Consider the following 12,553-nt stretch of genomic DNA (forward strand, 5'->3'; position numbering starts at 1 on the left):
AAGTCTTCTGCTGTGGGAAGGCACCAAGCCATGCAGCACAAGTGGAGAAGGAATATGTGTCTTTGACCACTGGGTTACAGAGGAGGATAATTCTCTGGCAGAGCAGTGTTATGTTTCCAACTAAGAGTGATGGGGACACAAGACTGGAAAGGCAGCAAGCAAGTAGGAGTCACTTTATGCTTGCTAAGGCAGCCAATGGGAAGGGTGAGAAGGCCTGGACTTTCCGAGGGTGGTGGACTACACACTACTGGAGTACAGGAAAAATCCCAAGCCAATCCAGAAAACCTCCAGGGCTGCAGAAACTGAAGCTAGGACTCCTCAGTCCTGCCTAGGTCTTCAGATTTCTAGGAAGCAAAGACACATCCCCTGCTCTCCTCCCTGTCTCATCCCTCTTTCATTCTTGCACATACAATGATCCAATTTCAATAGGAAGGCGCAGTCTGTAGCCTTGTGGTGGGGATGCAGCACAGGCTCAGGAGAGTTTGAAACTAAGTATCTCACAGCCTAATTAAATACTCCACCCTCTAGACTACTCTGTAAATATTAAACACTAAGTTAAGGTGCCCATGGCTGCTGTGTTGATTTTGGTGTCTCACAACCTTGCTTTGGAGTTACAAGGTGACTGCCCAGGCAAACACCCGTTTGCCAGTGAGATTTCATGACATGGCTGAGTTGATGTTAACTGACCGGGGGGTGATGTCGCTTCTGCCCTCAACCTGTACTTCTAGTGTTTTGTTTGTCCCAGCGCTCCTTTGACTCACTGGCGAGCCAGTTTAGCTATTTAAACTGCGTGGAAAACACTCACTTACTTAATATATTTCTTTTTAATAAAAGTTGCCCTGTGCATAAAATCTCTCATGTGATGTTACGGCCCCGTATGACTTTTTGATATGACGTGTAGGAACCAGTATGCCTGTGTCTTTGGGGTTAGGTGCTTCAGGGGAGAAGTCTTTTTCTTCTGTTTTTTGAAGCTGATGTGTGATCTTCCTCCTTCAGCTGCTCTGTAAGGCTATTTTGGGCATCTAGGAGGATATCTGCATTATATCCTTACATATCTCTAGCAGTCTGGTGTGTGAAATCAAAAACAAAACAAAACAAACCCAGTGGCTTAAGTAGAAACTAGACCAAGGTCAAAAAGCAGGGTTTTAGAAATATGAGCAAACACCAGAACATGCACTTCAATCATAAGGGCTGTAAGAGGCCTTCGGCTAAGCTAAAAAGAGAAGGCTGTGGTTGGAGATTTTGGAATTGTGATAGAGAAATATCACAGGATTTCTGAAGTTTATCTCTTGGATGAGGCACACAATGACTTCCTGGCTATATTCCCCGTCATACCCTTATGAGTGCTGCAAAGCCAGTCTTGTGATGGTGCTGTGAAGAACTATGGGAGAGTGGCCCACAGTGCTAAGTGCAAGGCTTGGAGAAATTCCTCTAAATGTGGAAGCAATGACTCACAGTGAAGTAACTCTGGGTCTTTAGACATGGCTACTTCATCCTGGCTGAGATAAAGTAGTAACATACAAGTAAATTATCTCTTGTAGCAAACCTAACTCTCGCTGACATTTAATCATCTTGAACTGAATGAACTTCATGAGAGCTAAAATCTACACCAGAGTGCTAGCTAACATGTCAGATGATGTAACTGTTCTCCTGCTCAAAACAAAGTCGTTTTGCCAGCTGATATGGATTTCACTTGAAGCCTTTTTCTTTAATGGTCATAGATATCTCCATTGGAAGAAGGCTATCATGAAAATTAAACCAAAGTGTGGGCTTTGTACGCATAAAGGACATGTCCCTTGACAGCTAAGTGTCAATTAAAAGCAGTTTAACATTTTTGCATTTCATCTTGGGAGCAAATGAATCCTGTCTTCATTTAATTTGCTTTATAACTCTGAATTGCTCTCCCTTAATGTTTTCCTTCCATTTTTGCTTTATTTGCTTAGAGTTTTATTCCTCTTCTATTTTGGACTACACTCACTAGGCCCATGTATTTATTGTCTCCTAATGATACTAATCTCTTTGCTTTGTTTCTCTCTTCCCGCGACAATCTGTTGCTCTCTGCAGTGACTGAGGCAACATGAACATTATCATTCAGTGAATAGGCTATCAAGCAGCAGTGACTCAGTCATCAGTTCAAGATGACAGCAAAGCTTGCAGTGTCTGCAGAAGGCTCAGTTAATCAAAGAAGAGCAGTTTTCATCTGATCAGGATGCTAGTCGCATTTCTTGACCATGGATCACGAGTTACTAGAAAAAATTAAAAAGGAGTCTGTGGTTTACAAGACAATCAGCATGATAGCACCTGACTCAGTAAAAGGGAAATCAGTTCCTACTCATTATTTTTATTCCTAAAAGGGAACAGAGAATATTTATCTTCATAGCACCTGGCTCCATAGTATTCTTTGTCAGGCAGAGGCTCTGTTACTATTTCATCTACTAACATTAAAATTCCAGAAGAAATCTAGAATATTCTATTTGGATGGAATATTTGGATAATTCATGAAAGCTATACTTTCTGAAAGATTAGTAATACTTAAAACTGGGGGAAAAATACATGCTATTTCTTTGTTGGATTACAGTGCAGCAAAGATCACGAAAAGTTGAAAAAGATACCTAGGAAAAATCAGCTAACCTGATTCCTGGAGTGGAAGGTAACTGTGTAATAGATGTTCTGGATTCCTGTGAACTAGATTCCTACTCCATATGTCTGCACTCACCTTGAACTACACTATACTTTAAATCAGGTTACAGTTTGTAGTGAAAGATCAAAAAGTGCAATTGTAATGTGTCACAGGAGGAACACAGGAGGATACTAAGGAAAAACAAGGCCACTGCCTATTTCTTAGGCCCCCACAAAATTGCATACAAGTTACAGTAGAAGAACCCATCTTTTCTCTGATGAAAAAAAGATTTATTGGCTAATCAACCCATACTCTGCACATTTGTATCTTAAAGTTTTGGCCCAATAGCATATGTAAATTAAAAAGCATCTGTTTGTGTGTGTGCATCCACATATATCTGTGTGAATAGTTCAGTGTAAGACCTCATGTTTTTACCATCATCACTGATAATCTAACAGTTGCTTATGTAAAAATGAATAATGTTGCTAACCAGAAGGATCTGTCTTTGGAGTCCAGTCATCTTTTTGCATTTCAAACTGTCTGTAACTGATTAATACTCTCTGTGGAAATGAAGCTGGGAGAGCCAAGTGCATGAGGTACAGGAATAAAAGCAAGAAACTAAAGTACAACACCCTGCATGGCAGGAGCAGCTTACTGGAAGGGCCTTTGGGCTGTTCCTTCCCTTATCATATAATCATGTAGTTCTTTTCACTGAGGGATCATGCTTCATTCTAAATGCAGTTGGATTTTCTTTTTTTGCCCCTCCCAGGTTGTTACTCCTGTTCTGAAATGTCAGTGTCTTGGAAGTCTTTCCACTTCCAGCCTCCATTTACCCTTGACCTGCACATGCAACCGCGGGGTTCGACAGTTGAGCTGCTGCATATTTGCTGGGGTTGTGGTCCAGGGAAGGTGCTTTTTGTGGTATCAGAAGAAGGTTTAGTTAGAGACTGGGTGGGAAACAGGCCTTCTTTCGCTGCAGAGTGGTATGGGAGAAGTGCTTGCCAGAAAGGGCATGTCGTTTCCCTGTTCCTCTCAGCTTGTAAAGGGACACTTTCATATAAAAGTTCTTTTCAGGATTTGGTAAATAATGCATTAAGTTGGCTACATTACTGTCAGGGCTCTGGGTATCTGATAGCTCATCTGTACTCCTGAAAGGCTTTTGCTGCAACAACGAAAGGGAATGAGCTAGGCATGTTGTGCTGAGAGGCAAATTTGTGTGTTTGTGCAGCCCCAACCATTTCTCCAGCAGTGCTCTGAGCCTTGTCCTACAACCCACGGAGTGTTTGACAGCATAATTCACTGTTGTTCAAACATCTCCTTTTGAGCTTGCCAAAAGTGTTGGCCCTGGGCAAAGCTCCCAGGGCCGGATGCAGGCCTTCCCACCAGGCCCATGCTTCCTCAGTGGTGGGATCTACTCCCTCCCTGGCTCTCAATTTAGTTGTCCAGGGAACAGCACGAAGCTGAGAAAGAAGCAGTGCAGCTTCTCTGGATGTGAACCAGTCTATAACTATCAGGAGTTAATATTCATACACTTTTAGGAGTCCTACTCATACATCTGGAATCAGATGGGGTCACACTGGAATATGCAGAAAGGCTGCTCCCAAGTGGCATTAGAGGATGGTTACTGGCCCTCTCATGGGACAATGCTGGTCAGGCAACACTGGCCTCCTTGTTTCTCCTGAAGGAGGCTGGCAAAAGTTTAAAAATCCTATTCTTGCTTTTTTGAGTGTGCAATTGCTGTAACTGACATAGAGATATATGTGATGGCCCTTGATAACATCTATCAAGATGTTATCAAATATGCTCACAATTTTTACAGCCTATGTTATACAGTTATTCAGAAGATTTGTATTTGCAAGCTAACAGATAATGTTAAAAATATGAAATGAGCTGTGATTATGCAGCAAAATATCCTAGGCTATTCTCTTGAGAAACTGAAAAAAATGCAGTCTTCTTCCCCATTCTTCCATTTATCTCTGATTTTGAGATTTGATTTCTGAAGATAAGAAAAGGAAATTTAAGAGATGGGAGGTTTGGCTCTTTGGAAAGGAAAAAAATATTATTCATAATCCTTGTCAACATTATAGTAAGTAGATATGTTTATATATGACCTTGGAGAACACATCAGAAGTTATTTCAGTACATTTTACAATCCATATTCTTCATCTCAGTTTGGTACCCATTATAGACATTCCATAGAGTAATCAGAGACTGATAAATATAAATAAGATCTCATGAAAATGATTTAAAGCATGGGGATGAATAGAAGGGGCCCACTGCCCTGGTTTCTATATCCTCCCAAATTCTCACACACATTTTATACCTTACCATGTTCTTCTTCCAGCATATAGTTTGTTTCTTTTCCAAAAAAACAACAAAAAAAGATACAGTCTAAACTTACGAGATAATGAAAAATAAAAGTTGGAAAGGAAAGGAAAGGAAAGGAAAGGAAAGGAAAGGAAAGGAAAGGAAAGGAAAGGAAGCTGTAATATTTATGAATCTGGCACTTGATCATCCATGGTTTGTAATCCAACCTGGTCACCTGTAACCACCTGTAACCAACCTGGTAACTCTCCTGTTCCCATTCAAATTTACCTTGAGTTCCTTACCAAGTTCTCCTCTCTCTTTCTGCTCCTAACACCAAATGCCAAATGTTTTAATTCTTTCTTTCTTGTGTATCAATGTCCTTTGCCTTTCATTTCATACTGCATTTTTTTGCATGTTTCACCATTGCTAATTGCTATTTCACAATTATTACAGGTCCCCTTCCGTGCTTCATATGAGCTTGAACCATATCAATATACAAATTGCAATATACAAATATGAAAAAACATTGAAACAAAGACCTTATTTTCTTTATACATCTATAAGGCACTGGGTTTAGCTGCAGCTCTATAAATAATAATAGCTGAATGATAAACCTCTCCTAATTCCACATGGTGTCTTTTCAAAAATATGTTTTTTGTTAAAGACTCTGAATTCTTCTTACTTCAGAGTTAACTCAGAATTGGAAGTCTAGGAGACATTTTTTCCCTAAAGACTATTTTCTTATAAGATCCATAGTTATCTGGCAACATCCTAATTACTGGAAAGCAGCTGTAGTTTTTGAACCAGTATATGTCATTGCATTTGTTAAAAACACTTTTAGATTGTGGAAAAAAAAAAAAGGCAGAAATAGATCAAAAACAGGAGGAACAATTTAACTACCCTTGATGAGCAAGCTGAAAACATATATCAGGAGCATTTTTTTTTCTATTCATCAGCTTAACTTACAACAGTACAAAGTTTCCATAAATAATGACCATATACTTTTTTTTCAATGCAAATAAAGTAATCTTTCAAAGATTTCATTTCACAGTCCTGGCATAGCAGCAGTTCAATGTGCATTAAAAAAACATACGTGCAGGATGTGTAAATTATATCTCACTGTTTAACTGAGTCTCTGATGCAGATTTTAGTCTGCAGGGGTAAATTTATCAGAATTAGTGGAAAAGATTTACATTTGAGCCTGGTTCTCATTTACCGTAAGCCCCTTACTTGGACAATAAAAATAGGGTTTGCATGTAAAAGGCTCTTTTGAAACCTTGCCAGAGTGATGTGGAAAGGTGTTAGGTAAATAAGCATCAGGTCCTGGGTGAGTGCAGTGCCTGAAGCAGGACAGCAAGCAGCAGTATGCCAGTCACTTGTTTATTTTGAACAGTGATACATTGCCACCTGATGATGGCAAATGGATGCGCTCTGAGCAATGGCTCAAACCTTCTTGGCCAACACATGGGCTTGTCTGAGAGGAGCCTCACACAGCCAGATTTGAAGTATGTTGGTCAACTGTGGTGGGTCTGTGCTCTGGGCAAAGCGACCCTTGCCCTGGAGTCTGCAGGAACATGTTGCTGGCTGCAGCTTTCACCAGGCCAAGATGTGCCTGGGGTTTCTTGCAGGCGCTCACCGCAGGCAGCCACCTGTGTGGTCACGTCCACGTGGCCACCCTCATCACCGGCAGACTGTGTGGGGTCACCATTTTAAAACCTTAATGCGGCTTGTGAATTTTAATCCTCCTTCAATGGTAAACATTGGCAGGTGGCTTCTAAAGAACATCATGCTAATGGTGTATATTTTGGGAGGGTTACTTTAAACTTGGCACTTTGTCCTTGCTGGCCTCATGGATAGTTGTTTTAATGCAAACGAGGCAGCGAGGAGTGGGAAGCAGGGAACAGGTCAGGGAAGCTGTCCTTAAAATGTCTGCCACTAAGGAAAATGTCTGCTGATCCACAGCCTCCATTTGCAGTTTGTGCACTTGGAGACTATCTAGAAGAAGATGCAGTGCTGGCAAATGACTGTCATACCTTGTCGGGAACCAATTTAAGGAATAGGAAATCAAACTCCTACGGTGGTCCTTTAATTTCCAGAAAACTTGGGGCAGGATATTTCTGTGGTGAGCCTTGAGGTCAGTGAAAACACAAGGGAAGCTCTCCCCTTAAATATGGGCTCTGATAAAGTAGCCTGGAGGTTCACTCTCATGTTTTGGAGACAAACAGGTTTATATTTTATGCCATGGCTCTGAAATTGTGTCTGCAGCTGAGTTAGCTTATGGAAGTGGCCTCAGACTTGTGTGTGCAAAGTCCTGTATCACAACCAGGTATCACAACTGGAAACTCTGTGCTCAGAGAATATCCTGCTCATTCTTTATAACACTGGCAGCTCCACCTCTCCAGTCTTCCAGCCTCTGAAGCATGTTGAAGGGCAGATGCAGCACACATAAAAAAGCCTTTTCTATCACAAGAAAGGAACAGAAGGATCCTGGTTGCCTTCTGGGCAATATAGCAGCAACCATTTTAGTTTGATAGGTAATCTATCTTGTGTTGTGGGTCGTCTTTCATTCATGCATGGTTTTACTAGCCTGAGATATGGCACCTTACTTTTTCTCTCCTGCTTTGAGCACTGCTGTATATGATAGCTTTTGTGCAATAGAAGATGCCTGCTGGTTTAAGATGCACTTTCAATTGTGAAAGCTTGCAATCTCAATTCCTTCCTTCCTGCCTTTTGGCTTCCTTCTGTTTTCTTTAACATTTGTGTGTCTGGGTACAAACCCGTACAAGAAAAGTTTGCCATGCTTTAGTTGCATGGTGTTACGGTACTTTCATCTCCCCAAATGGATCCATGTGATATTTGACCTTCTTAGTGCACTGTACTCTGCTTTTAATCTTTAGGCCTCTGTCCAGCCCTGAGTTTAAAACTGTAGTGGCAGCACCATATTAACCAGAGCTCATTAGCACACGTCAGTCCGGGACAGTCGGTGCAGTATATATGCCAACAGCAATGCTCAGGTGAAACATGTGGTCATTGCAATAAGATGACCTGAGCAATAAGGGTAAGTTTTGAGTCCAGACTGTCACTATGAATTTGCCTTGATCACACACATACTGGCTTTAACTCAAGTTAAACTTGAGGGACTGTCACTTCAGCAGCTTTTTTTGGTTCGGCCCTGAGAGGTGCGTGACACCCGCCATGTCCATGCCCACCCCCGGCCTCCTCCTGCCTGGTCCCAGCGCTGTGGTGCTGCAGCAGTGCTGGCTCCAGCCCCACCTTGGCCCTGTCTGACCCCCATCCTCACCCTGAGCCCTGCCCCATGGTGATGCCCAATGTCCTGTGGGTGCTGCTCCCTCAGGGTGGTGGATTGGGGCCTGGTGGCCAGGGCCTAACCAGTCCCATCAGGAATCCCTGCTGATAGCAGTGCCCGGCCACAGTGAACTCCCAGCCCTCCAAGCTCCCTGACAACTTCATAGGGAAATGGCTTTTTAGCAAATTTGCCTGGCCATGTAAGTGTGATTTTACTGGTCCCACACTTCAGGTTCCTAAGAGAACTGAGGACATGCGGCATGGGCTGTGTGAAGTGTCAGGGGCATGGGTGAATCCTCTGCCGGATAGATGTTTCAGCATTTAAGTTCATAAGAAATTTTGTCTGGGTTATTACCAATTGTCCTGCAGAGCACCCCTTACTGGTGAATTGTGGGTTGGTTGCCTTCTATCCTGAAGAAGGGGAGGCATTTCAGCTCTGAGGCTACGCCATGGCAAGACCCAAGCAATTCTGAGTTATGGGCCATAGACTAGGCCTCCTTGCTGTTATTGGAGATTTCAGTGGCCTTGACCTCAGTATGAGGTCTAAAGTTTATAAGACTGCCTGGCATTGCAAAGCCTGATATGTGGCTCTCCTAGTCCATTAACTGGGCAAATTATAGCTGCGGAATATGCCAGTATTTTGCAGAAGATGAAATGATGACTGAGAGGATGCAATTTTTAGGTTGCTTTCTATTCCTTGAAACTTCTGGAACTTGCAGGAACAACAGTGATTTGTAGGAGATTGTTCCAGTTCAGTCCATGGCATTAGAAAACCTCTAGGTAACGCAACACAAAAATATCTGAGCCAGGCTAACATATAGCTAATACAGCAAGCAAAAAGCAGTTTATTCTGGAGAGGTCACCAACGATCCACTGACCTGAAAGATGTTGTGCTGGAGCCCCTATTTGCGTAGTACATATAGCTATAAAGGGGACATTCCGCTCACAACCTGCAGGAGGTAGGTACTCAAGTTGTCATCAATACCTATACATGAATTTTGGAAAAGTTTGGGGGGTGATACACTGAACACACTGTTTTATCCTCTTTCCACCAGCTGCATGCAAGCATTACTTCAAGAGAAAGGGACTTCTGGGAAATATTATTGACCATCACAGCCCTTCCTGTGGTGGGGAGCCTAATGGAGTGCCTTGTGCATAGGTTTCAACAACTGAATTAGAAATTTAAGACTGCGGATGGGGTTACTGTTCTAACTACCTGGGCCTTGCAGGTCAAGGTGGTGACCCTACCCATTTCCATCCCTCCTCTTCTTAACTGAGAACTTAGCTCACCTCTTGCTGTGATGCCTTATGCTTGCTATATATGAGGACCACTGATTGTCCCCAGGACTTAGTTGGTTGCTGCCTAAAACCATTTTACATTGAATGAACAATGTGTTTTTGGCCTCTTGAAAGCTGGATGGAGAACCTTTGTGGGTTGTCTGGTTGAGACTGACATGTATTCCCTCCCTTGGATTCTGGTTGCTTCCTGAGTTCTGGACAGTGTCTGTGATCCAGGATAGAGAGAAGGAATTAGGGAGTTGAACGGGGTTATGTAGAGACTCAGCAATAAGGGCAGTTAGCTGCTGAGATTGAAAAAAAAGAGTCACAAAAAGACTGGGGTCTCTGCTAAGAGTAGTGGATGCAATAAAATTACTTATGAGAAGCAATAAAATGATGGGATGTATAAGGTGGCAGATCCTGTTTTCTATTCCTTGCTGTTTCTTTTTTATTACACACTTCATGACAAAGCTGATAAGGCCACTTCTCCACTCAAAGAAACATGTCATTCAAAAAGAACAAGTCTTTGGGAACAGAAACACAATTTTGATTAAACTCTCATTTTATTGAAGTTGCCACGTGTGTAGGATGATGAGGGGAATGTAAAAATAAACTTGTGAAGTGGTCAAGCACTGCACAATATGTAGCACCAGGAGTATTAAAATCAAAGCCTCAGGAAGGAGAACTCATCCTTACTGCCCTTGCATGGCCAAACATTCATTTCATGATCATTTGACAACATTTCTCCAGTGTGTGAGGAGGCTGCAAGGCAATTTGTGTACAGTTAGTCCTTTTGCTTACCAGAGATGTCTATGCCTAGGTGTGCAGAGACAGTTTGTCATATGCTCCCCATTGCTCCAAATTAGGGGTGATCCTCGAATGCATAAAGCATGCCTTGACTGAGATCCTGAGATGCACTACTGGAATGGGAGTGAACCAGGGCTAAGGAGGGTGTAAGAGGGGAAGGCCATTGAATTGCCAGGTGCTAAAGGGTACAGACAAAACTGAGTAGTACTTCTCAATGATTGCTTGTGCCCAGGCTGTAGTGCTATAGGGTTGTAGCCCTGTTGGCATCTCCAAAGGCTTAAAGGACCAGGTATTGCCTCTCTATAAATATTGAGGGGCAACTGTGTCTGCTGCTGGTAGGTATTCCTTCTTTGCAGACTGCTAAGGACCTCCCTGGAGAAGAGCCACAGAAGCTGAGATTGTGACCACTGTGCCTGCTTGGATGTTTCTTTGCAGTTTGTGAGCAAAATACGTGCTGAACTGTGTTAGCATGATGTTAGCATAGAAATCCACTGACAGCATGTGTTTGTCCACCGTCTTGATTGACACTACCCAGGGATCGGCCCAAGCCCTTCATGCCTGCAGAAAACCTTAGGGAGAGATGGACTGGACCACGATGACCTGCATGGTCTCCCAAATCTACCTGAGTCTTTTCCTTCTTCGTGGAAGGAAATAGCATGTGTTCTTGGATGGGTGGAAGTCATATTCAAATATATTTAGGACTCTAGATGGGGAACTTTGCTGAGTACCTGGTACTTGAGTTTACTGATATGGCATCTTTAGATGACTGCTTTCCAAAATAATAGATCCTGCTCTTTTTTTTTTTTTTATTTCTCAGCTTCATAGAAAGTTTGCAAATTTACTGAAAATTAGACAGGCTGATTAGAAAAGAATTTGATGAAATAATACAATGCAGTAAAGCAACTGTCAGGAGACCTGTGTTTCTGGCTGCCCTGTCAAACACTGGATATGTTAAGACATAAAATAATTGTATTCTAAAATGAGTTGTTCAAATGCTGTTGATTTTCCTTCTGGATTGTGTAACAAAATGAGTCTTTTTTGGGGCAATATTAATGCATATGTATAGTGTTCAACTGAAACCTACACAGCTTTTTCTTCTGTGAGATTTTAGAATGTGTTCTACTGATGGATGGCAAAACCAGCCTCTGCTCTGGGCTGCCCTTTCAGTTCCCAGTTGTTTAAGTTCTAGGCAAAATGTCCCAGCTTAATTATTTTTATTTTCAGTTGTGCAAAGGGATTTTTCTCATGTTTACTCAGTATAGTGTAAACTTAGTGATTGAAAAATGCAATAATTTCTTTTTGATCCTGTTATAATGTGTTTTCAGGGGCCGCTGATATATTGCTCTTCCTGAACACAAAAGAATTTTTGAATTTCTTTGTTTCTTGATCTTGTAGACTCAGCTCTTGGGAGTTTTACTGGCTGCTGCTGGAAATTTTCTGATTAGTGTGTCTTTGAATATACAGGTATGAAATTATTTCTCTTTAGTTTGAGTTATTTGTATTTAACAAATAGCTTATATTTTGATTTTATGAAGAAGTTCAAAATACAGTTTCTATTGCATTTGATAAATGTTTTCTCTTTTTCTTCAGCTAGGGTCTTTTTTAGCTGTGTGATAGTTCTCAACCTTTCGACAACAATAAAAAATCAGAACTACTCCTCCTACCTGCAATCTATCAAAAGGAAATACTGGCTGTGAACTGCTTATGGTTCCACTGGAAGTCATGTGAACCTGTCTTTTTGTGTGGAAATCTAAAATGGAATTGACCACAAATGCCTAAAGACTATTTAGTAAAATAATTAATGTAAATAAATGTACACAGGCATGTAGCTGCTTGTAGTGTTAGGCCCCAGAACAACTTTGACCAACTTAATTTGCCTTGAGCAAATAGGATAAATGATGTAAATTTTAAATCATAAAAGTAATAGGAGATGCTGACCTTAGAACTGTGGCAAGATTTTGTAGGATGAGATTTATAAAATCATTTTCTGCACTAATGATTTGAAAACATATTCAGTAAAAAGTTAAATAACTCATTCTAACCTTGGAGCCTTCATGGTATTTTTATGTCCTCTCACACAAGTTCTTAAAATACAGAAGACTTTTTGTATTAGTTGCATAAATAGTATTTTTGCTAACTTGAATTTTATATGATTTTAGTATCTTTTTAATATAAGATGACTTTTTCCTCTTTCTTTAAAGGATGAAACAGAAAGCTGTGAAATGTGAAATCTTT

At 41.3% G+C, this 12,553-nt stretch overlaps 1 protein-coding gene and 1 long non-coding RNA gene across 2 annotated transcripts in view; one reads left to right on the forward strand and one right to left on the reverse strand.

The window, feature by feature from the left end:
* Positions 1–12,553, reverse strand: part of LOC148592825 (uncharacterized) — a 168,496-nt gene that overhangs the window by 102,416 nt on the left and 53,527 nt on the right. The window lies entirely within an intron of this gene.
* Positions 1–12,553, forward strand: part of NIPAL2 (NIPA like domain containing 2) — a 48,204-nt gene that overhangs the window by 5,328 nt on the left and 30,323 nt on the right. Inside the window, exon 2 of the mRNA XM_010226349.2 lies at positions 11,714–11,782. Coding sequence (XP_010224651.2) covers positions 11,714–11,782 — 69 coding nt within the window. The remainder of the gene's footprint in view (positions 1–11,713; positions 11,783–12,553) is intronic.

Source organism: Tinamus guttatus, unplaced genomic scaffold, assembly GCF_059628265.1.
Source record: "Tinamus guttatus ecotype Peru unplaced genomic scaffold, ASM5962826v1 Tinamus_guttatus_pri_ptg000510l, whole genome shotgun sequence".
In the NCBI taxonomy this organism is placed as follows: domain Eukaryota; kingdom Metazoa; phylum Chordata; class Aves; order Tinamiformes; family Tinamidae; genus Tinamus; species Tinamus guttatus.